The sequence below is a fragment of the Acanthopagrus latus genome, chromosome 7 (assembly GCF_904848185.1).
Source record: "Acanthopagrus latus isolate v.2019 chromosome 7, fAcaLat1.1, whole genome shotgun sequence".
Taxonomy (NCBI): domain Eukaryota; kingdom Metazoa; phylum Chordata; class Actinopteri; order Spariformes; family Sparidae; genus Acanthopagrus; species Acanthopagrus latus.
In genome coordinates, this window is record NC_051045.1 from 15,016,553 (window position 1) to 15,040,469 (window position 23,917).

Below are 23,917 nucleotides of genomic sequence, written 5' to 3' on the forward strand. Positions count from 1 at the left end.
GACTAAACTAATGAAGCTTAAGGGAGGCAGACAAGTTGCATTTACAGCAGACAAAATGGCATCTTCTGGCTTTGAGTTAATTCAGTTACAATTAGCGTGGCGGATGCCAGCAGGCTTGTGCAAACAGTCCAGGAGGATGTATTGATCTTGGCCCTTGGCTAACAGCATTTGTTGCTTTTATAATGGCTGTTTCAGTGTCTCAAACAACTTGAAGGAGATTACAAATTGACTTTAACTAAATTAAAATAAAATGACTTTGCTGTTTCGGGTTACAGCTGGTTTCAAGTACGTTTTGTAGCGATCGAATTTGCGAAATTAGGTCATAATTTTTTACATCCATGAGCACTTTTATGGCAATGAGTTATTGACTGTTGAGTCACGGATATTAAAGGAGGAGGACTTTTTATGGCACCTCACTGTTTAACGCATTGTTTTCCTGCCAGCTCGCACCTGCCCACCAAACCAGTACCCTTGTGCCAGTGGACGCTGCATCCCCATCTCCTGGACATGTGACCTGGATGACGACTGTGGCGATCGCTCAGATGAACCAGACTCCTGTGGTGAGTTTGCACTGCACCTTCATATTGTTAAGAACAGCATGTGTTAGTTTAAGATCTGATTTCTGATTTCCGATGTATCCTCTCTTCAGCCTACCCGACCTGCTTCCCTCTGACCCAGTTCACCTGTGCCAATGGCCGCTGCATCAACATCAACTGGCGCTGTGATAACGGTAATGATCGCCTGAGATGTCCCTCATCTACCGTGAAACTGTATATTTGAAAAAAAAAACAAAAAAAAACAACCTGAAAATAATTTCTCGAATGACAGATAACGACTGTGGGGACAACAGTGATGAAGCCGGCTGCAGCCATTCCTGCTCCAGCGTCCAGTTTAAATGTAACAGTGGCCGCTGCATCCCAGAGTACTGGACCTGTGACGGCGACAATGACTGTGGAGACTACAGCGATGAGACTCACGCCAACTGTACCAACCAGGGTCAGTAACAATACTGTGTTCACCGAGTGAAAACTGCTCTTTATGACATTTTGTTTGAACTTTTGCCAGCTGTACTGGAGTTGAGCTTTCATCACATCATGTATTGTATTTCACTATGTTTACACGTTGCTGTTTACAGTTGTAAAGCGGCTGTCACGATCAAGATGTCTGTCTGTTCAGCTCTGCATGCCTCCGCCTGCCCTCTGGCTTCGTCTTATCATTTACTGCAAATCCTGTCTGTTGCTCTGTTCAGGATGTGATTACGTTTTGTGGTTAGATAACAATTAAACTCTTTCATGGTCTTGTGCAATTGGCACAGATGTTTTGACTCTGTTGCAATGATATGAATGATACTTCACACGAATTTGAAAGCGAAAGCGTGTGGCTGAACGGTAAATTTCGCTGGGTAACCACCCTTCGTAACACTGAGAACGTCGGGCAGCGTCATAGCACAGCGTTGCACTCTTTCCTCCGCAGTTGGCCTGGCTTGCCAACATACGCTCCTGCACCCAGTGTGTGTCATGATGTTGTATGTACTGTTTGATCCATGCAGAAACGCTGCCAACTGCTGTCAAGTCCCAGCATGCAAAAAACGTGGCCCAGCATGACCTGTTGGTCTAATGAGCAATCTGTGCTCTGTGTGTACGTGTGTGTGTGTGTGTGTTTTCGGGCTGTCTTGGCCTGCTGTCTGGAAGTCATTAGCTGAAATAAAAAAAGCAATACTATCGCCTTCCCCGCCTGTATGTTGTAGTCCTGTGCTGAAAGGTCCGTGAGCCCATTTCCTGCTGTAGCCGTGCCAAGAGCTGACCTTTGCCATGAGGGGATGTGATTGTGCCACCTCCTCGCTGCTGCCTTTAATCTGCCTTAGACATCAGTTAGTGAGCTGTGTGTGTCATTGTGTAACTTGGCTCGTTGTCAGGTTGTTAACCCAGCATCCAAGTAAACCTACACATTAATTAATGACTAGAATGGCCTATTCTTCCTCTCCTTGGTGTGTGCAGTGCTGTTTCCTGTTTGTGATTCCAGCCCAGTCATTTTACAGATGCTGGTGTTTTTTGTTTTTGTTTTTTTACTGCTGTTTTGCCATTGGCTAAACTACACACTTCATTGTTTATTGTCGTCTAACTTTCACACTTTATCTTCTCTGCTTTCTCTCCAGCGACCCGTCCCCCGGGCGGTTGCCATGTAGATGAGTTCCAGTGCCGGATGGACGGCCTGTGCATTCCGATGCGCTGGCGATGCGACGGTGACACAGACTGTATGGACCTGAGTGATGAGAGCAACTGCGAGGGTGTGACGCACATGTGTGACCCAGCAGTCAAGTTCAGCTGCAGGGACTCTGGTGAGGATGCTTTCACCCGGTTTAACTACCAGAGGTTAAGCATGATGAACCTTTTTTTGGGTTAAAGCTAAAGATGCAGTTTTGCTGTTAGTATAGATAGAGTTTTACTTGCAGACAGATGGGGCAAATAATGTGGCTGATCACATCTGAGGAGCCACAGAGGAAATTATTTGGGCATCAATTTTGTGACTGCTGCTCTTTGTGGCTCGAGGAAAGCCATTACCATTGCTTCTCATTCAGTGAGCAGGTTTATTTGAAATTGGATGCTACAAGATTCATTTGTATTTTGCTGCTTTTCCTCGAAGGCCACCTCTGTCAAGATCGGTCCAACAAATCCACCAAGTGTATCTTTTTAATTTTAAAACGAACTGATTTTTGGTCCCAGCTTTTGTCACAAATGCTGGTGTCACTAACCCCTACAGGTATTTTAAAATTGATCTGTGAATAGATGATTAGATTAAAAATCGTATTCTTATCTTATTTTTGTAATTTTGTGGTTTCGACAGCTCGCTGCATCAGCAAGGCCTGGGTTTGTGATGGCGACAGTGACTGTGAGGACAATTCGGATGAGGACAACTGCGAGGCGTTGGTGTGCAAGTTGTCTCACCACATGTGCGCCACCAACGACTCCATCTGTCTGCCTACTGAGAAGCTGTGTGATGGCACAGATGATTGTCCGGATGGCTCTGATGAGAAACTTTGCGGTAAAACATTCTAAACGGACAAAAACATTTCTACACAAAACACAACTTGAAAGTGCATTCAGTTCGTGGTTCTGTTGTCGTGTACCTTCACACACAGCACATACAACTCTGTCTCAGATACATTCCAACCATTTAATCTCTGTTTCTTTTTCCCGCAGACTTGTGTGCATTAGACAACGGTGGCTGTAGCCACAACTGCAGCATCATACCTGGGGAGGGCTTCATGTGCTCTTGTCCCCTCGGCATGGAGCTGGGAGCCGACAACAAGACTTGCCAGATCCAGAGCTTCTGTGCCAAACATCTCAAGTGTAGCCAGAAGTGCGAGCAGGAGAAATCCAGCGTCAAGTGCTCTTGCTATGAGGGCTGGGAGCTGGAGTCTGACATGGAGAGTTGCAAAAGCACTGGTAATAGAAAAAAAAACAGACACTTTTTGGCACAAAGACTTTATTTACCTAGAAACTGAAGAATTTCCTTTTGGCTTCAAATTGAGAGCAGAAGTATTTTTCTTCTTGTGCTGGAGAATTGCTAAAATTAGGGATTGTACTGTACGTAGGTTTTGTTTTTCTCGGAAAGTAAGAAGCATTTTTTGTCTTAGAAAGGGACAGATGGAGGTGAGATATCACCAAGACAGCAGTGGCTGTCAGGATTTTGATCCAGGACCAACACAGGGATTATTTTTTAATCTGGACTCTGAGATGAGATTTTCTGTGTTGAGACACTAACACTTTTGCGGGTCCAACTTCTTTGCCTCCAGATCCCTTCAAGCCGTTCATCATCTTCTCCAACCGGCATGAGATCAGGAGGATTGAGCTTCACAAGGGGGAGTTCAGTGTGCTGGTGCCAGGCCTGAGGAACACCATCGCCCTGGACTTCCACCTCAACGAGAGCACGCTGTACTGGACCGATGTCGTGGAGGACAAGATCTACCGTGGGAAACTGTCTGATAATGGAGGTGAGCCGGCCAGTTAGCTCCAGCTGCCAGCGATTTTAGCAGAGAGATGGATGGGGTGGTGAAGTAAATTGCCACGTAGAACAAGTCTAATTTACATAGTAATAAGTTCATTTTTCAGTGTCATCGTTTTCTAAGTAAAATATAAAGTGTAAAGTGGTTTGTTCCCTCTAGGATTGCAAATCATATTTACGCTTTCGACTGATTTTTTTTTTTTTCTCGTAAATTAACTTCCGCTGAGCAAATACTCCGTTGTTTCTCAGAGCCAAATGTTTTTTTAAAAAGAGTATGTGGTCAGCAGCGGCGGTCTGTGACCCTGAATAAATCTCCTGGGTCATGGGCGGCCTTTCCTGCTCCAAAACCCCAGGTCTCCTTGCCAATCAAGGTTATGTTCCCAGCACAGCACTTAGGGGGCACACGGAAGGCTTTGTCTCTTCCCATTTGTCTCAGTACTCGCTGTGCGTGACTGCAGCCAGACCACTGATGTAGCGTAGGAGGCACAACACACTGCAGCTCCAGTTCCCAGCCCTCCAACTTCACCATTAAAACACGGCTCCTGAGCAGCGACATTGTGACCAACTCATAGATCAGCTCCTGCTGCTTGTTACTGAAGCCGTTTCAGAATCTCTAAAGTTGTTGGCATACTAACAACACACACACACACACAGAATGGCAGCCATGACTCAAGCATTCCTTGAGGAAAACTGTGAAGAAGGCCTGTCCCACTCGCTCTAATTATACTGGAAAGCTTAGTGAAGTGCTTGTCTTATCGTCTCTGGTCAAAGACGATCACACATTTTGGCTTTCACTTCTGCATGAGAGCCCATCATTTCTGGGAAATGATTAAAGAGTGGGAGATGGGGGGTTGGACGTTTGTTTTCTTAGAATTGGGGCAGTGGGGTTGGGAAGATAGTGCTGTTGGAAACCACACTGACAGACACAGCAGATGTGTGTGCTGTGCACCAAGAAATTAAAGTAAAAGTAAAGAACTCTGAACAATTCGTTGTTTGTCAGAGTTTTTTTTTTTTTTTGCAATAACCATATGTGCTTGCTGGAGAATTGCCCTCCTTGGTGTAAGTGACAGGAGCCAAGCTATTAAATTAAATTAGCCGAATTACAGCTGCTATGTTTCTCCTTCGTTTCTTAATGTTAAAAGAAGGATTAAAAAAAAACTAGTGTTGGACAGCTTGCTATTCATTTTCTAAAACAGAAATTCTAAAACACCCAACAACATCCTGGTTGTTGTCCTGATGAAAAGGCATGATGATGATGATGATTGATGCATGGATGTCATGATATTATTGGCTGAGATTTGTAGGTTCAAACCTATGTAAGCACAACTCATATTTTGTTTTACAGGAAGAAATACATTTCTTTTAATACATTTGTTTTGGCATATAGTGTAAAATAGGTGCACAAAATTACTTGACTTGATGTTATGCAAAGTGTTTGAAGCCTTTGAAGTGTGAATTTTTGTTTCATTTTGTCCCTCTTCCTGTTTCCTGTTCAGCCCTGACCAGTTTCGAGGTGGTGATCCAGTACGGACTGGCTACCCCAGAGGGCCTGGCTGTGGACTGGATAGCAGGAAACATCTACTGGGTGGAGAGCAATCTGGACCAGATCGAAGTGGCCAAACTGGATGGGACCATGAGAACCACCCTGCTGGCTGGTGAGGTGGAGCACCCACGAGCCATCGCCCTAGACCCTCGAGATGGGTAAGAAGCACAGATCTAGAGATTCTGCAGCTGTAATCACCTTTTTAGAGAACACAAAGTTATTGGAATTTCCAGTAGCATTTATTTGAGGATGAATTCCTCCTATTATGTTTTTTTCCGAAACAGATATTCTCTGGTGTGATGGTATCGTACACATGAGCAGAAATCCCTCCTCACTTTGACTTATTGTCTGTTGGCAGGATTCTGTTTTGGACAGACTGGGATGCCAGTCTGCCTCGGATTGAGGCAGCATCAATGAGCGGCGAAGGCAGACGCACCATCCACAGAGAGACAGGCAGCGGTGGCTGGCCCAACGGGCTCACTGTGGACTACATGGAAAGGCGCATTGTCTGGATTGATGCCAGGTAGTGTTTGCTCTGTATATACAGAGTGCGCTCATCACGCGGCATCCACCCACTCACTCATTACATCACCCATTCGCTCAGTCTTTTTTCTCTTTGCCTGCCATTAAAAGCCGCGGATGTGCTTTGCTTATATAAAACTGCATAGAAAGAACCCGACTCGCTTGGCTGATGCACACATTATCCCCCGCTTTAATGCTTCCTCAGGTCGGATGCGATCTACTCCGCCATGTACGACGGCTCCGGGCTGATTGAAGTGTTGCGGGGTCACGAGTATCTGTCCCACCCTTTCGCTGTCACCATGTACGGAGGCGAGGTCTACTGGACTGACTGGAGGACTAACACGCTGGCTAAAGCCAACAAATGGACTGGACACAACGTCACCGTAGTCCAGCGCACCAACACACAACCCTTTGACTTGCAGGTCTATCACCCGTCCAGACAACCCCAGGGTAGGTTGCACACCAGAAACACTCACAGACAGAGAGAGAGAGAGAGAGAGAGAGAGAGCACCCATATGTCACATTTACCCCTGCCTGCCAGGATGTCTGACTGCCTTGGGCTTAACTCAAAGGAGAAAGGCGACAAGCTCACAGTTCATTGCTGACCGTGTTGATTCACGACTCCCATTCCCCAAAGACAGCTGACCTTTTTAGAGCTGTGAGACGTGTTGTCTCCTCACACCAGCAGCGATCTGGACACCTCCTGCTGCCTCGTTGATCAAAAAGTCACCTCACTGTTTGGCATTTCCCACAGGCTCGGTAGGAAATAAAACCTTCCTCCTGTGACTTAAATGTCATGTGTTGATCTCCCAGACGCACACATGATTGGCAAGATGGCAAAAAGATTGTCAAAAGTGTTTTGCAGTATTGTGTCACATTGAACTGTCACCTTGATGTTTAGGAGCCAGTGGCTGTTTTGATCCCAAGAGTGTGTGTGGGCAGCAGAGAGGCAGCGGGCCCTGTAATTGGAGGCAGGAAAAGAGAGATCTTCCAGAATTGTTGATAGACAGCTGAAACCAATGCCCGCGACAGTGATGAGGCAACGAGCTGTGCTGACAGGTCTCGTAGACACTCTCACTTTCCTTGAGGGTCCATTGATTGAGAGGTCCATTAAAATAACTCTTGGCTGTGATGCTCTGCAAAAAAAAAAAAAAACATCACTCAATAAACTACTGGCTTAGTATGATGCTGGGATGTGTCAGCTGTTTGTGTGAATTTTGTGGAGAACGACGATTTTAACTACCTCTGCAGGCATCGCAGTGTGGCAGCATATGAGTTGTGCTGCAAAAGATATTCCCCTTTATATTGATCCAATATTGATGTTTATTTTTAGGTTTTTTTTTGGGTGAATTGTGAAAAGATCTCAGCCATGGTAGATCACTGATTAAGTAAGAATGACCAATCTGTGTTTTTTAAAAGTGTTTGTGTCTTTCACTCTTTCACCACATCTCCTTTTCTCTCAATCTCAGCTCCAAACCCGTGTGCCACCAGCGATGGTAAGAGCCCTTGCTCTCACCTCTGTCTTATCAACTTCAACCAGACCTTCTCCTGCGCCTGCCCTCACCTCATGAAGCTGCAGCCTGACAAACGCACTTGCAAAGGTAATGACGGATGTTTTTTAACTCACAATCGCGCGCCTACAGACTTTATCTCTTACCTTTAAAGGAATAACACTCAAGCAGAGAGTGTACACGCAACGCTGTCATGTGAAATCCATGTCATCAGGTCGCAAGCAACAAGCTCTTTGTCTGGAGGATTGTCACCGCTGTCATGGCTGCTGTGGTGCGCCGCTTAGCTCCCGAATTTGACATCAGCGCCATTAGCTGTCATCTGTTATGACAGAGGAGCTGATTACATCTCCTCTGCTGTTTGCGCGCTGCGGCTCATTTCTCGCATTTCCATTTCATTTCATATGAAAGGCTGTCAGAAGTGACGCATTGGGGTCTTCACTTATTGCAAACGTGATTTCAGGAGTGGATTTCATGAATGTTTTGAGGGGTAGCTGAGGGGATTTGTGTGCATGTTTGTCTGTATGTCTAAATATTAAGCATTCTACTGAACAATCAGCTGTGTCAATTCAAGGATGATCGGATTAGAGGGGATTGTGGCTCATGCATTACCCATGATCTCAGGAATCTTCATTGTCAACCAGACTCTGAAACTGGGAACTGTGCGTACAGAGACAACTGTGTTGCTTACATATTTACTTTGTTTTTTTTCCCAGAGTCCCGCAAGTTCCTTCTATACGCCCGTCAGATTGAGATCCGTGGTGTAGACATTGACAACCCCTACTACAACTACATCATCTCCTTTACCGTGCCGGACATAGACAACGTGACAGCAGTGGACTATGACGCTGTGGAGCATCGCATCTACTGGTCAGACGTCCGAACACAGACGATCAAGAGAGCTTTCATCAACGGCACAGGGGTGGAGACGGTTGTGTCTGCTGGTAAGAACAATTGGAATTTATTTTTGTGTTGTAGATGACTTTCTGTGTCTGAAAATTAGAAGCACTAAAATTTTCCATTCTGGTTCTGTTGTTTTCCAGACCTTCCTAACGCTCATGGGCTGGCAGTAGACTGGGTGTCCAGGAACCTCTTCTGGACCAGCTATGATGCCAATAAGAAGCAGATCAATGTGGCCAGACTAGACGGATCCTTCAAGAACGCTGTCATCCAAGGCTTAGATAAGCCCCACTGTCTGGTGCTGCATCCTCTACTGGGGTGAGTCTTCTCTTCAGTTAGGCTTACCTTGAATTCAAGATGCTCATTCTCTCTGTGGTTCTCTTTTTTTCTCTGTTGCCCATTTCACACAATGACTAAATCTCTAATCCCTAAGTGATTTCAGCCCCGCTCTATGTCTCACAACATTCATATCCCTCCTCAGGAAGCTGTACTGGACTGATGGTGACAACATAAGCATGGCTAACATGGACGGTAGCAACCACACCACACTTTTCACCAATCAAAAAGGACCAGTAGGTGAGCACATGTGTCCTCTGCTGCCAAAAATAACTGACTGTGAAATAACACTCAATCTCTGTTAACTACTGGGCGAAAGCAGAGATTAAGCATATTAGTGTAAGAGATTTATATGTATAATAGCATTATTATTCTTTCCACTCAGGCCTCTCTATTGACTATGAAAATGAGCAGCTGTACTGGATAAGCTCAGGAAATGGCACCATTAACCGCTGTCAGCTGGATGGAACGAAGCCGGAGATCCTGGAAGGTGTTAAAGGCAAACTTACCAAAGCTACTGCACTGGCTATAATGGGTAAGATGAAAAAGATTCAACTCAATTTCTAATTTTCCTAATCTGATAGTTAATAGTCATCATATTGCTGATAATTTTTCTGATTACGTCTGATTAAAGCTTTGAAAATTCATTTTACTGTGTTTTTCAATTAAGGAATGTGCTTGAATTCGATTATACTCCAACATAATCTGATGTCTCAAAATCACTCATGTAGCCTAGACAACATTTTATAATATTTGAAATGAAATGATCCCCTTGTGCTATGTGTTTGTTGTCTCCTGGCATCAAAATTAGCAAGAATTTGATAATCATGATCAATACACACGCATACATACAAAGATATGAATCCATTTCCCTCACTGTAGGAGACAAACTGTGGTGGGCCGACCAGGGAACTGACCAGATAGGAACATGTGACAAGAAGGACGGAGGGAACTGGAAGGTTTTGCGAAACAACACGTCTCCTATGATGCACATGAGGATCTATGATGAGGACGTGCAGAAAGGTAAAAGAAGAAACAACTAATGATTCGAAAAGTTCTATATCATGAAAGAGCTGGAAAGCTAATTTAGATTCACTTTAGTGTCGTGTTCTGAGGCTCAACAAGTTGTGCTATATTTGGTGCAAAACCACAAAGGAAAACATTTCTCTTTCCTCTTGTGCGTCACTGAACTTCTCTCTTTCCTTTAGCGGGTATCAACCTTTGCAGTAACAACAATGGAGATTGCTCCCAGCTGTGTCTGCCCACCTCTCATACAACCAGGGCCTGCATGTGCACTGCTGGATACAGCCTGAAGACAGGACAGCAGTCCTGCGAGGGTGAGACACCGCTTCACAGACTCACAGTCACACATACAGTAGGAATGCCGTAAACAAAACTGCACTGTCCTGTCTGTGAGCAGGTATGGGCTCCTTCCTGCTGTACTCTGTTCATGAGGGAATCAGAGGAATTCCACTCGACCCGGCAGACAAATCTGATGCCTTGGTGCCAGTGTCTGGCACCTCTCTGGCCGTCGGCATCGACTTCCACGCTGGTGAGTGACACTGAGAGACCTCACCAACTAGATGGCCTTGCTTGAGTGACATTATAAAGCTGTCATTATCTCAGTGAAGTGAGTATTTATAGGCTGATGCAATAGACGTCTTCATTTTCAGAGAACGACACCATCTACTGGGTAGACATGGGTCTGAGCACCATCAGCAGGGCCAAGAGAGACCAGACGTGGAGAGAAGATGTGGTTACCAATGGCATTGGCAGGGTGGAGGGCATCACCGTCGACTGGATAGCAGGTCTGGCCATAACACATTTGAAATTGAATTCATTTGTGCTCGCTACATTTGCACAAGCACAGATGGAGGAACACGTTTCTGATTTGCATCCATGTGCTTTTATAGGAAATATTTACTGGACCGATCAGGGCTTTGACGTGATCGAGGTGGCCAGACTGAATGGCTCCTTCCGCTATGTTGTCATTTCCCAGGGCCTGGATAAGCCAAGAGCCATCACTGTCCACCCAGTTAAAGGGTGAGGCTTCATGCCAACAGTTTAAATCTGCTGCCTTCGGCTACTTGCATTATAGCTCTTGCACTTTTATATCATCTCGTGTGTCTCCCTGCTTGCAGCTATCTGTTCTGGACTGAGTGGGGTCAGTACCCTCGTATCGAGCGCTCCAGGTTGGATGGTACCCAGAGGTTGGTCCTCGTCAATGTGAGCATCAGTTGGCCCAATGGAATCTCCATCGACTACGAGGTGTGGACCACAGCTTCATAAACACGTTTACCATTATTAATGTGTCTAGTCTTTTTCACTGGCCAGATTTTATTTCATGCAACGATGCCCTATAGATTCATAAATTAGATTTAAATTGTAATATGTAATTTACTGTAATTAATGTAGCCACAATTGCAGTTCTTTTTTTTTTGTAAATTCTACCAGCCCTCATACTACTTTATCTGTCCAGTTTATGTAATATATCTTACAATTTAGCTTTAGGGCTGCTAAAAGTTATTTTTTTTGCTAATGCTGGTCACCTTGATATAATAACATGTAAAAACAATCCACTATTGTAAAATACAGCCTTTGTGTGTTTGTGAATTAACGTCATACCATCCCTGATACTTCTTTGGTTTAACCACCATTTTCAAAATGTGGCTTCACTAAATAGTCAACATTGTTTTATCTCTGCCCCGTTCTTGCAGGAGGGTCTGCTGTATTGGTGCGATGCCAGGACAGACAAGATTGAGCGCATCAACCTGGAGACTGGAGAGAACAGGGAGCTGGTGCTGGCCAACAACAACATGGACATGTTTGCCGTGTCCGTCTTTGAGGAATACATCTACTGGAGTGACAGGTCCGTTCAATGGTGAAATAATTTGCTTATTGAAGCATCTTTTTTTCCACTGCTCGATCGTCTGGTCATAGTTGTTAATACATAACAGCTTGTGATTCATCATATTGCATCATTCAGTTAAGTGACTCAATAGCTTTGTGGTCTTTCATTTAGGACTCATGCCAACGGCTCCATTAAGAGAGGCAGCAAAGACAACGCTACAGATGCTCTGCAGCTCAGGACCGGCATCGGTGTGCAGCTGAAAGACATCAAGGTGTTCAACAGGGCCAGGCAGCAAGGTAGGAACATGCACAAAACACACAAATGAGCTTTTTTGCTATGAAGTCTGGCAAAAATGTCTTAACAGGAGCAGCCTTGGTAGGTGTTCAGTTGTATTTAAAAATATATAAGTATTTTAAAGAACAGAAATTGATAGACATGGGTTATTAAAATGAAATATATATATTGCGAGCAAGAATGTAAATTAAAGTTGTTTTATGTTTTTTTGCAAAGGTGGGAAATGTTCATACATTGAAGCCTCTTATGGCTCGCTGGTTCGAATGAAAATTCTCATTGTTGTAAAAAAAACAAAACAATTTAACCCTCATCCCAGTCTCAAACTATGACGTGTTGGGTCCTTGAATTTTAGGAAAATGAGCCTGGAGAGTCCTTTAGTTTGATTTTTAAGAAAGTTTGGAACCTTGACAATCATAGAAAATAACTTTTATCTCTCAACTTAATCAAGACCCTCCAGGAATCGCTGAAACGCTGTTTTTAAGCCGGCTCATTATTTGACAACACATCACATAAACATGTCATGCTCTCCACAGGCACCAACGTCTGCAAAGACAACAACGGTGGCTGTGAACAGCTGTGTCTTTTCCGTGGCAACACTGATCGCACCTGCGCCTGCGCTCACGGCATGCTGGCAGAGGACAACCGCAGCTGCCGCGACTACGACGGATACCTGCTGTACTCGGAGCGTACCATACTGAAGAGCATCCATCTGTCGGACGAGACTAACCTCAACGCGCCAATAAAGCCGTTCGAGGACCCGGACCACATGAAGAATGTCATCGCCCTCAGCTTCGACTATCACGGCGGTGGAGGCAAGGGAGCCAACCGCATCTTCTTCAGTGACATCCACTTTGGCAACATCCAGCAGATCAACGACGATGGCACAGACCGCAAGATTGTAGTAGACAGTAAGTATGAAGCCATCAATCATATGTCACTTCTTTTCAACACATCTAAACCCTGCAAAGCATTCACCTAAAGCTTTCCCTCCACTTTGACTCTCTACATAACATTTCTCCTGTGCTGACTTGTGGTACCATTTCTTATATCCCGCCCATTAATAATTGAATGTTGTCCCTCGTCTCCTCAACACTGTAAACAGCCATCATCGCACATTTTGACAACACGCGCACCCGAGAGGATCCGCCGCAATGTACACACAGCTGCAGCTTCTCAACTAGAGGAGATTGACATCACTTAGGGCTGCCACTTGAAGGAGACACACTTTTGCACACAAACGCACACAGCCACACACACACGCACACACAGGCGCACACACTCATACTGTGCTTTTTGCTTGTTTCAACACTCAAGTGTCTTTTAAATCCCACTCTCGTTAAATGTTTCAGGAGTAGATTGTTGAACTCCATCCAGAAAAGCGTCACATCTAAAAGCCCCGGACCAAAGCTGTTCTTAGCCAGCAATATTAAAAACACTAATTCTTTGATGGGAAAGACTGGAAAACAAGTAGAGTGCATGGGGTTAGTGTGTTTATTGATGTTGCATTGATATGAGGGTTTTGACACGGGTGTGGAAACGATGGCACACAGCTAGGTCAGAGAAGTTCCAGGTAAGACTTTGTAAAACATAATATTATCATAACACTATTTTTTAGAGATCACATGATATGATCATCAGTCTCTCTTATGTTCCACATAAAACCAAAACAACATTTTTGGTGGAGCGTGGAGGACGAGTTGAGGAGTCTCACACCCTGAGGAAAGAAGCTGCTCTGTAGTTTGTTGGTGTGGCATCAGATGCTCTTGTCTTTCTTGCGAGACGGGAGCAGGGTGAATTGGCCGTCGCTGGGGTGGGTGTGTTTTTTTTCCTCTCCTGGGTATTCTGCGAGGACGCCACACGTCGCCGAGGTCAGTGACGCTCAGTAGATGGCCGCTAATGATGTCAGAATTGATAAAGCCGAGCAAACTGCATTGAAAAGCTAACCAAATGAATAACAGGGTTTTTAGTTCACACATGAAGAGGCTTACCTGATTTGATACACAACAGTGGAGTAAAATCCACTGCATTTAACATCACTTCGAGTCCTGCATATTTAGTCTTTCATACATTGCCCTACAGGGATATATAAACATATACAGACATAAAAATACATTCATTGATATAACAAGTCATATTGCTTAATCCTAGATCCAGACTGAAGTGAGCATTGAGGTAGCAGTGTCTGTTTTTGGCTAAAGTGTCAGTTTTGGCCAATTTCTGAAGTTGTGTCCAGCTCAAAGGGCTGCACCATGTCCCTGCCCGACACACGAGGGCATCCGATCAGACAGCTTTTGCACCATGCCCAGCGTCCTCTCCCCAGCTCTAGTAAGTCGCGTCTAAACTTCTGAGACATAAACACATACAGCACAGGGTTCACCACTGCTACTGAGGACGCCAACAGTCTGGCCAGAATGGCAATGGTGTTGTATCCAGGTGAACCTGATAGGGTTCCTCCAATGAAGGAGAACATGAGGGCGTAGGAGGGCAGCCAGAGGAGAGTGAAGACCAGGACAAGGAGAGCTGAAGTGTGGGTGACCTGGCTCTGGTAGCGCTCCAGCTGGGGAGCGTTCCCCAGCAGCCGTGCATGTCGGAGAAAACAGTAGATCTTGGCATACATCAGTACAATGATGCCCAGTGGTAGAGCGAATCCGAACAGGAAGAGGGCGATGCTGTAGACCAGCTGGCTGAAGTCGGACAGGAAGGCAAAGCAGTACACGGAGCTGGTCGCTTTGATCGTGCGAAAGGCAAACTGTGGCGCTGCCAAGGCCGTGGCAGGGACCCAGAGCAGAGGGACTGTCAGCTTTATGCGTCGGTGCATTCTGGAACGGAACGTCCAGGTGGGGTGTACCACCGTGAGGTAACGCGTCACAGCCAAAGCTGCCAGGGTAAAGACTGAGGCGGCCGAGCAGGCAACGCCCAGAAAACTGATGGCCTTGCAAAGGAAGCTGCCAAAGGGCCAGAAGCCCAGGGTGATGGCAGAGGTGTGGAAGGGCAAGCAGAGCAGCAGCAGCAGGTCAGCAGCACTCAGAGCCAGCAGCAGGGTGTCTGTACCGTGCGGGGGTTGACTTTCCTTCTTCCTCCTGCCTGTGAGAATGGTGATGACGAGAGTTTGGCCTACCAGGCCGGTCACCAGAATCAGCCCGTCCAGGATGGGCACCAGGGTCTTCACAAAAGTCTCATCCGCCTTGTTCATGTCGTCAAGACCGCTGCTGTTTACTTGCTGCCCCAAAGTCTCCATGCAGTCACAATAAAAGTCAACTGAGTAATGAATCTAATTGCCTGGTAATGTTAGGCATTGGAACAGCATAGTCACAGGTATGAACACACTCCATTAAGTGCTCGCATAATGGTAGCAATTAGTGAAGCAGTCAGCATTGCACTGGTCAGTTGACTCCGTCATTGAGGTTTAATCTGCGCTCTCAAAGGAAAAGCAAATCGAAAGGGTATATTAACTTTATTTTTAGCTGCCAGGAATTGATTTTCAAGTGCCCAGAGATACTTTGAAATGAATGAGCCACGCATGCTGTTTGTGTCTGAATGAATCACTCTAAAATGTCACCTTCACCGTTTTCCGGCTGTTTGAAGAGACTGCTTAAAGATATTAGATACGGCGCTCTCATCTGAAAGGAAAATTGTCTCTTAAAATGTGCTGTTCTCCGGTTTAACTCAGGATAAAAAAAAATATTATAAATGTGACCTTAAAGAGCAGTCCTTGCACACTGGCTCTCCTCTGGCTGCATCAGCATGTCCTTCATTATCCAAGGGAAGAGCGGTTTGGGTCAAATCCGCAGGGATGTCAGCGCAGCCGTTACTCTGTGGCTGTATTGATTTGTTGAAACCAAGCAACAGAGGACAAATTCATCCCGGTGGTTGCTAACAGACATTCCACTTTAAAAGGCAGTCGATGCTACTTGATGCTAAGTGGTCACCGCTCCAGGAGGCATCTTGTCCATTTAGAAGCTCTTCAGAGGCTTGCAACCTGTAGCCCTCGCCAGCAGAGAAGTTACTGTACACGTAACATGACCTTCAAGCGTTGGAAAAAAAAGTAAGTAATTAATGATCGGAGGGGAAAAAAAGAGCTTCTTGGATTACTTCTCCTGTGACAGTCGGGGACGCTCTGTTCTGAGCGGCAAAAGTCTTCCCGACAGGTTCTCACCACTGTTTGCACAGTTACCAGGGGCTGAGCTGATCTCAGCAAGGGGAGGGGAGACTGTGCTCTTTGTCATTACATAATACTGGCTTTTCCTTGCTTTATTCATCCGTGTTCAGCGTGTGATCTTCCCTCATTTCGAGCAATTAGCTGCTCAAGGGACGCCACCTTCTCACACGTGTTATGTACAGCCCGATCGTTGAGGATGAAGAACGCAAACTTTCTTTGTTTGTTCGGCCAAAAACTGCTCTTTAGATCGGTTCGGCACCTAAAAATGTGCATTTAGGTTGCATTAAGGTTGCTTGTGGCACTTTGTCACTCTTTGTCTGAAATGTCTATTAAAGGGCATTTATTGACTTTTAGCCACGAGCAAACAGTCGTGCGGGGTGTTCAGGTTTTTTATTGTTGGATGCAAGTAGTCATAAATGTGGTTGCTAGTGTGACCGAGAACAGATGGATTCCCACCTTGGAGCCCTGTAAGAGTGCAGTACAACGTCCTTTTCTGTGATGTTGCATGTTATGTAGTCACCAGATAGAATAATACTACTACTGGTAGCACTATGAGCAGAAGGTCCCAGGGGGAAAAAAAGGACGATGGATATAGAGAGCAGCTGCTTTTACCATTCACAACTGACTCTTTCACCCTGACTTATGTCCCTGAAGTGACTCAAGCTGTTCCAGCTGCAGTTTTCTTCCCAGAACAACAAGTCGCCGTGAATGAGAGTGTCCACAGGGAGCTGTATTTGTATGTGCAGGCAGCCAGCCATGAAAAGACAGGATGATACAGTCTTTAAACTCCAGAACGGCAGGCGCGGCATATCCTCTGCTCTGTGTGGCACCGCTTCCATTTCACTCCTATCCAAGTCTTTCATCCTCACAGTGTTTCACCATTCATGAGTTGATGTGAGAAGATGGGGAGAACCTTAAAAAGCTTTTACCACCGACTCTTTAATGAAGTCTCAGAGGGTAAACCATCGGGGCTACTTGTTAAACTATGACAGTGATTAACGATTTGTTGAAGTCTCGCTGAAGATCCTCATTAAAGCTCCTACTTGCACCCCTGAGAGGTGATATTTTTTCATTGTGCAATGAAAAGGCTTTTGTTCTTCTCAACCCTCTTACAAGTTATTGTCATTAATCCAAAGTGTGTACCGACCTCTTCCTTTGCTCCGCAGATGTAGGGTCAGTTGAGGGCCTGGCGTATCACCGCGGTTGGGATACGCTCTACTGGACCAGTTACACAACCTCCACCATCACTCGCCACACTGTGGACCAGAGCCGCTCTGTGGCCTATAACCGCAACACTGTGGTCACTATGTCTGGAGAAGACCACCCCAGAGCCTTTGTGCTGGACGAGTGTCAGGAGTGAGTCATTAATATCGAAACTTTGTGTTCTGGACACTATCAGGGCCCAGCTCCAATGCTGTTTCTCTGTCTTTTGAACAGATTTATTTTAGTTCAATCAGCCATGACACTCGAACCAAGACATTTTAGAGCTCCCACTGCACACATTATTATGACTGTCCTGTGTGTGTTCCCGCTACAGCCTCATGTTCTGGACCAACTGGAACGAGCAGGCTCCCAGCATCATGAGGGCCTCGCTGAATGGAGCCAATGTGCTCGTCATCATCGGCTTGGACATTAAAACTCCCAACGGCTTGGCAATAGATCACCGTGCCGAGAAGCTGTACTTCTCTGACGCCACGCTGGACAAGATCGAACGCTGCGAATACGACGGGAGCAGCCGTTACGTAAGGCAGCCTTTTAATTTCTCCTTGCAGTAAACACTTTCGTGTTCTGTGAAATGATGCTCAGATGCTTTCCGCTCCAGGTCTTGTTGAAGAATGAGCCGGTCCATCCGTTCGGCCTGGCCGTGTATGGAGACTACATCTTCTGGACTGACTGGGTGAGGAGGGCTGTCCTGAGAGCGGACAAGTACACCGGAGGCGACATGAAAGTGCTGCGCGCTGACATCCCTCAGCAGCCCATGGGCATCGTGGCTGTGGCTAATGACACCAACAGCTGTAAGTATTACTCGCCAAAGTCACTGCAGAGTTTCTGGCAACACAGTACGCACACGCAATTAATACTAGTTCTAACAGTTCATCACACTTAGCCTATTGTTCTAGTAATCATTTACTGATGGCGTTCATGTTAACAGGGGTTTTAATTTAGAATCTTGTAAAGTTGCTGTTAGCATTAGTTGAACCAGAAATATGCTTTGACAGCTGGTAATTAATACAATAATACTATATTGTTTAATGTTCACGAATGTGCCCGTACATCATGCATTACAGCGCATTATGACTTTCTGTCATCATTCAACATGCACGCTAAAAAGTTTCCACCTGGATCTAACATGTCACATTACCATCCTAAACTTCTGTGTTATTCCTCAGGTGAGTTTTCTCCCTGCCGGACAAATAACGGAGGTTGCCAAGACCTGTGTCTGCCCACATCTGATGGACGGGTCAACTGCAGTTGCCGTGGAGACCGACAACTTCTGGAAGACAGCACCTGCTCGTGTAAGAAAGAGAAACTCTACAGCCACTTCAGGGTTAAGTTTCACAAAGCTCTGTTCATGTTTCTGAATCTCTCTTGTTTCTTCCTCGCCAGCGCTGAATATGTCGTGTGGCAGCGTGGATGACTTTGAGTGTGGGAACGGAGACTGTATCAACTACAGCCTGACCTGCGACGGCATGGCCCACTGCAAGGACAAGTCTGACGAGAAGCAGTCCTATTGTGGTGAGTTTTTTTAACGGGGCTGTTGGCTCGAGAGTAATGAGCTGTCACAGGTCATCCTTTTATATTTTATTATTCATTTGCAGATGATTAGCTGACGGTCGTATTCAAAGCAATTTGGAATAAGCGCACAAATACAGTAAAACTTAAATTAGATCGTAAGGAGAGTGAGGATTAATAAATTACTCACAAGTGGAGGTGCAGAGGGAACTTTAGTGTGTCTGATATAGAAAGTGTAGTGCTGCTCATCAGTTTTGTTTATGAAATAGTGAATTACCACATTATGCTGTATTCAAAATAAGGAAAACAAATTAACCTTGATGAACTGCTGTTCGTCCACAGCCAATCGAATTTGTAAGAAAGGCTACAGACGCTGTATGAATGGCCGCTGTATCGGCCACCAGTTCTGGTGTGATGGCACGGATGACTGTGGCGACCACTCAGATGAGCTGCCCTGCAACAGTAAGTCATTTGAGTCAATTTTATCGCTGCAGCTAATTGAATAAAATCATTAGTTAAGCTTTTGATGGATGCAAAAAACAGAAACTATGTCAACTATGTTTCGCCGGTATCAGATTTGGCACAACTTTAACTGTTCTGTTTGTACTCACCTGATCAAACAGCCTTATTTGCACATTTAATGACATTTTTACTGGATTAGCTCTGCCTGAGAAGAACTGAAAAAAACAAAGTCAAAAGATGACTGGACCATAAGAATCATCTCTGTTAAGCTTGTTACTCATGATGTTTTGGTCGACCTAAAGAAATGCTGTGACAGACACACATTAAAGTACTAAAACATTTGACTCATGAGGAGTTAACCCTTTATTTGCTTGTACGAATGTACTTGCTCATGATTTATGAAATCTCATGTGTGTCCTGCAGTGACCCTGTGCAAACCAGGAGAGTTCCAGTGTAAAGATGGCAGCTGTATCTCCAACTACAGCCGCTGTGACCAGGTGGTCAACTGTGAGGATGCTGGTGATGAGATGAACTGTCGTAAGTAATCTACCATAATATTTTGGGAAAAGATATTTAAGGGGAAAGCGGGCTTGAGAAGAATGAGATTCACATGAGAATTTTTTTTTTTTCTGATATTTTCAGAACCCACCGATTGCTCCCGTTTCTTCCGCCTGGGAGTGAAGGGAGCTTCCTTCCAGAGCTGTGAGAAAACAACTCTGTGTTATCTGTCCTCGTGGGTTTGTGACGGCAACAACGACTGTGGAGACTTTTCAGATGAGAGAAACTGCCCAGGTTGGGCAACATGTTTGCCCTCTAAAATACCCTAAGCTTTTCTGAAATGGTCAGAGATTCTACATTATGTTTTTATTGTGTGTGTGTCTTTTGTCTCGCAGATAAAAGGAAGCTTAAATGTCCGGTCAACTTCTTTGCTTGTCCGAGTGGTCGCTGCATTCCCATGAGCTGGACCTGCGATAAGGAGAACGACTGTGAGAACGGAGCTGATGAAACTCACTGTGGTCAGTCTGCTACAAAGCTGTCCTCTAATACCCTTATTTTTATTAAAAACACAAAGCATAGCAGAAAACCCAGACTGTTTTTCCTTAGGCTGCCCACTGCACATGGAAAAACATGGCTCATGGTTATGGTAAATTGAATAATTTCTCCGAAACGCTGAGCTCTCTTTGTCATTTTTTTTTTTTTTTGCAGACAAATTTTGCACATCCACCCAGTTTGAGTGTGGGAACCACCGCTGCATTTCCTCCCACTGGGTGTGTGACGGCTCCGATGACTGTGGTGATGGTTCTGATGAGGACCAGAAATGCAGTATGTGACATATTACTTGCACCCGCCAGTGTGGAAGTACTTTTCTCCAATGCGCAGTTTTTAAGATTCCCTGATGTTATATGATCATGTTACTTTACCGTAATGTTGCCACAGAATCCAAGACCTGCAGTCCTGAGGCTTTCCAGTGTCCCGGCTCCCACATGTGTGTGCCTCAACGCTGGAAGTGTGACGGAGACAAGGACTGTCCTGATGGAGCTGATGAGAGTGTCAAGGCTGGCTGCAGTGAGTGGGACAGCTACATAATAACCCCCGAGGAAAAATCTGTCTGCTTTGTGTTGTGACTAACATAATAAAACTCCCCAGAAACACTCCAACACAGTTTTATGTCCATTAACCGCAGCGTGTTCTTTTCCACTTCCAGTGTACACCAACAGCACTTGTGATGTGGAGAATGAGTTCATGTGCCAGAACAGACAGTGTATCCCCAAGCACTTTGTGTGTGACCATGACATCGACTGCTCCGACGGCTCAGATGAATCCCGAGAATGTGGTGAGTTTTTGTGTGATTTTGGAAGAGAGGCCGGGAAATTGGTTGAGAGGGAACGTGAATCATGATTATTTTCGTCGAGCTTGATGTTAAACATGCTCTTGTTCTGGTGTAGAATACCCGACATGTGGTCCAGATGAGTTCCGCTGTGCCAACGGACGTTGCCTCAACCAGAAGAAGTGGGAGTGTGACGGAGAGTTTGACTGTCAGGATCGCTCTGACGAGGCTCCCAAGAACCCTCGTTGCACTGACTCAGGTGGGGCTTATAATGGAGCTGCAGCTAAGGATAAATGTCATTATCAGTTACTGCGTTGATTACTTCCATGGTTAGTGGCTTAGTAGTTAATTAGTCTACACAATTTTCTATCATAAATCACAAAGAAAAGCAGCAAATCCTCACATTTAAGAAGCTTGAACTAGCAATAGCTTTCTGCTTAAAAAATGAATGAAACAGTGAATCAGTTATCAAACAGTTGGAAATTGATTTTATTTAAATTGACTTATCGATTAATCAACTAATTGTTGCAGGTCGAGGTTGAATCACCATCTTATCTCATGATAACTTGTCTCTACCAACGTGACAAAACCTTTTTTGAAGAAAGACTGGAGCTGCATCCTGTTTCAGAGTGACACTAATGGATCCTGCCATTTGTCCATGATTTCAGAGAGGCGGTGTAATGAATCAGCCTTCATGTGCCGTAACGGCAAGTGTTTGAATGAGACCCTGTTGTGTGACCGCAACGATGACTGTGGCGATGGCTCCGATGAGCTCAACTGCTTCATCAACGAGTGTCTCAACAGTAAGATGAGTGGCTGCTCGCAGCTCTGCGATGACCTCAAGATTGGCTTCAAGGTAAGACATCTAATTGGTAGTTTTAATGGGTTTTTTTTTTCCCCACCATTTTTAACCGAAGCAAATCCAATTTACATCATGAACTCCCTGATTTGAATTGGTCAACTGCAGCAGTTACCTCACAGACACGTGGTGCGTATGTTACAATTTGAGTGGTGAGTCAAGGAGGGCCTGAAGTTGAAAAGGTTGGGCACCACTCACTTCAGGCTTGTGGTTATGTAAAACCAAAAACATGTTTTGTTCTCTCTCTCTAGAAAGTAGGAGGCCAAACTTAGAACAGCTTGAACTCTGTGCGAACTCTCATGTTTGTGCTGTTGAGGCTGCGGTCAGAGCGACGTTTGAAAATGATAAAGAGCATATTTGTACACTCAAAGGATTCACCAAAGGCTGGGGCGGGTGTTTGGGGTTTTTGCAGATAAAGACAGAATCCAAGGTTCACACATTTAATCGTACACTGCTTCACCATGACCAATATGCTTGGGTGGTGTGACTTTGTTTGTGCATATACTGGCTGAGTATGCAGAATTCCTACATAACACTCAAGGAGTAGAGTTTTGAAGTGTGAGAGCGTGTGTCAGAGGTCTTTCAAGACACAGATGTGCTTCTGTGTGAAAAAGTGACGGTTCGAGCTGATTTGAACTAGTAATGAATAAGTGTTTCTAGCATGCCCTGTGGTAAGATGATGTTCCTGCCACTTATTTTATAAACATGTTGAATTACAGGTTATCTTTTACCCACGCTCTGTCTTGTAGTGCGATTTTGCAGTAATTAGATTTGTAGCTATTTTTTGCGGCTTGACAGCAGCAGCTGAATTTCATGTCAATATTGGAATTTTGGTACCACTTCACATTGTAAAATAGGCTTTTCATCAGAAGAAAAACCTGTGTATCAGGTTGACTGACGGTGGTGTCTGTGACAGGCAGTGGCAGGCTCCTATAATTGGTCCGGACCCAGAAGTGAGAAGTGCCAGAACCTGCAGTCTGTGAGATTTTGACGTGTCTCCTGTGCTCTTGGCCCCTTCAGTGCAGGTGTCATCCTGGTTTCCAGCTGAAGCGTGATGGGAAGACGTGTGTGGATATAGACGAGTGCACAACTACCTACCCCTGTTCTCAGCGCTGCATCAACACACACGGCAGCTTCCACTGTCTGTGCGTGGATGGCTTTGAACTCAGCCCCAACGACCCCACCATCTGCAAGTCCACATCGGGTGAGGCGCGCTCTTGGCACGTTTTTGCATTTTGCTGGTTTCTCATTGCCAGATAATCCTGAGGCATATGTTTTCTGTCTGCTACCTGTGTGCAGAAGAGGAGCCCTACCTGATCTTCGCTAACCGGTACTACCTGAGAAAACTCAACCTGGATGGATCCAACTACACTCTGATAAAACAGGTGAGACACACTGGCTCTGCTGAAACACAGCAAAGGGAACTCCTTATTGTTAGTACTCCTGTTCATGCCGATCTCTGTTCCAGGGTCTGAATAATGCAGTGGCATTGGACTTCCACTATGCAGAGCAGATGATCTACTGGACAGATGTGACCACTCAGGGCAGCATGATCCGACGCATGCGTATGAACGGCAGCAACATGGAGGTCAGTGAGGAAATCCTCCAAAATCCTACAAAATGCACTAAATGACAAGATACAGTTGGATAAATAAAATATGTCAACATGGTTCCACAGCAGCAAAGCCCAACCCCTAAATTCAAGAATATATATAACTTATTCAGCTATGTCTAAAATGGGGTGAGTTGTACAAAACTGTAATATCAGTTGCATCCATGTTTTCTATTTAGGTTAAAACAGGCCTCCATGTAACATAACATTTCTGAGAGCAACCTTTTGTTGAATAGCAATAAAGCTAAGACATGCAAAAGCTGTCATATCTTTTGACTGGCAGCAGTTGTATGTCCTGTGGAGCT

At 45.1% G+C, this 23,917-nt stretch overlaps 2 protein-coding genes across 3 annotated transcripts in view; one reads left to right on the forward strand and one right to left on the reverse strand.

Annotated features, from left to right (window-relative positions):
• Positions 1 to 23,917, forward strand: part of lrp1ab (low density lipoprotein receptor-related protein 1Ab) — a 90,675-nt gene that overhangs the window by 49,803 nt on the left and 16,955 nt on the right. For both annotated transcript variants that reach the window (XM_037102769.1, XM_037102770.1), the window contains exons 18-58: positions 444 to 560; positions 650 to 730; positions 829 to 996; positions 2,156 to 2,338; positions 2,845 to 3,042; positions 3,201 to 3,446; positions 3,797 to 3,994; positions 5,502 to 5,706; positions 5,907 to 6,071; positions 6,276 to 6,520; positions 7,540 to 7,671; positions 8,295 to 8,522; positions 8,622 to 8,796; positions 8,960 to 9,054; positions 9,200 to 9,349; positions 9,697 to 9,837; positions 10,023 to 10,151; positions 10,235 to 10,366; positions 10,488 to 10,622; positions 10,728 to 10,857; positions 10,956 to 11,082; positions 11,532 to 11,683; positions 11,837 to 11,961; positions 12,493 to 12,867; positions 17,285 to 17,474; positions 17,656 to 17,860; positions 17,941 to 18,133; positions 18,509 to 18,634; positions 18,726 to 18,854; positions 19,194 to 19,313; positions 19,737 to 19,850; positions 19,956 to 20,105; positions 20,207 to 20,329; positions 20,520 to 20,636; positions 20,751 to 20,879; positions 21,019 to 21,147; positions 21,260 to 21,400; positions 21,810 to 21,997; positions 23,021 to 23,204; positions 23,300 to 23,385; positions 23,469 to 23,588. In XM_037102769.1, the coding sequence (XP_036958664.1) occupies positions 444 to 560; positions 650 to 730; positions 829 to 996; positions 2,156 to 2,338; positions 2,845 to 3,042; positions 3,201 to 3,446; positions 3,797 to 3,994; positions 5,502 to 5,706; positions 5,907 to 6,071; positions 6,276 to 6,520; positions 7,540 to 7,671; positions 8,295 to 8,522; positions 8,622 to 8,796; positions 8,960 to 9,054; positions 9,200 to 9,349; positions 9,697 to 9,837; positions 10,023 to 10,151; positions 10,235 to 10,366; positions 10,488 to 10,622; positions 10,728 to 10,857; positions 10,956 to 11,082; positions 11,532 to 11,683; positions 11,837 to 11,961; positions 12,493 to 12,867; positions 17,285 to 17,474; positions 17,656 to 17,860; positions 17,941 to 18,133; positions 18,509 to 18,634; positions 18,726 to 18,854; positions 19,194 to 19,313; positions 19,737 to 19,850; positions 19,956 to 20,105; positions 20,207 to 20,329; positions 20,520 to 20,636; positions 20,751 to 20,879; positions 21,019 to 21,147; positions 21,260 to 21,400; positions 21,810 to 21,997; positions 23,021 to 23,204; positions 23,300 to 23,385; positions 23,469 to 23,588 (6,476 nt within the window). The remainder of the gene's footprint in view (positions 1 to 443; positions 561 to 649; positions 731 to 828; positions 997 to 2,155; positions 2,339 to 2,844; positions 3,043 to 3,200; positions 3,447 to 3,796; positions 3,995 to 5,501; positions 5,707 to 5,906; positions 6,072 to 6,275; positions 6,521 to 7,539; positions 7,672 to 8,294; positions 8,523 to 8,621; positions 8,797 to 8,959; positions 9,055 to 9,199; positions 9,350 to 9,696; positions 9,838 to 10,022; positions 10,152 to 10,234; positions 10,367 to 10,487; positions 10,623 to 10,727; positions 10,858 to 10,955; positions 11,083 to 11,531; positions 11,684 to 11,836; positions 11,962 to 12,492; positions 12,868 to 17,284; positions 17,475 to 17,655; positions 17,861 to 17,940; positions 18,134 to 18,508; positions 18,635 to 18,725; positions 18,855 to 19,193; positions 19,314 to 19,736; positions 19,851 to 19,955; positions 20,106 to 20,206; positions 20,330 to 20,519; positions 20,637 to 20,750; positions 20,880 to 21,018; positions 21,148 to 21,259; positions 21,401 to 21,809; positions 21,998 to 23,020; positions 23,205 to 23,299; positions 23,386 to 23,468; positions 23,589 to 23,917) is intronic.
• LOC119022178 (galanin receptor type 1-like) lies at positions 13,423 to 16,091 on the reverse strand. The gene has a single exon (XM_037102776.1). It carries the CDS (start codon positions 15,195 to 15,197, stop codon positions 14,160 to 14,162), a length of 1,038 nt encoding a protein of 345 aa, XP_036958671.1. The 5' UTR covers positions 15,198 to 16,091; the 3' UTR covers positions 13,423 to 14,159.

Bases quoted from the DNA above. Each gene is read 5' to 3' on its own strand.
- LOC119022178 (XM_037102776.1), bottom strand. From the start codon at position 15,197: ATGGAGACTTTGGGGCAGCAAGTAAACAGCAGCGGTCTTGACGACATG.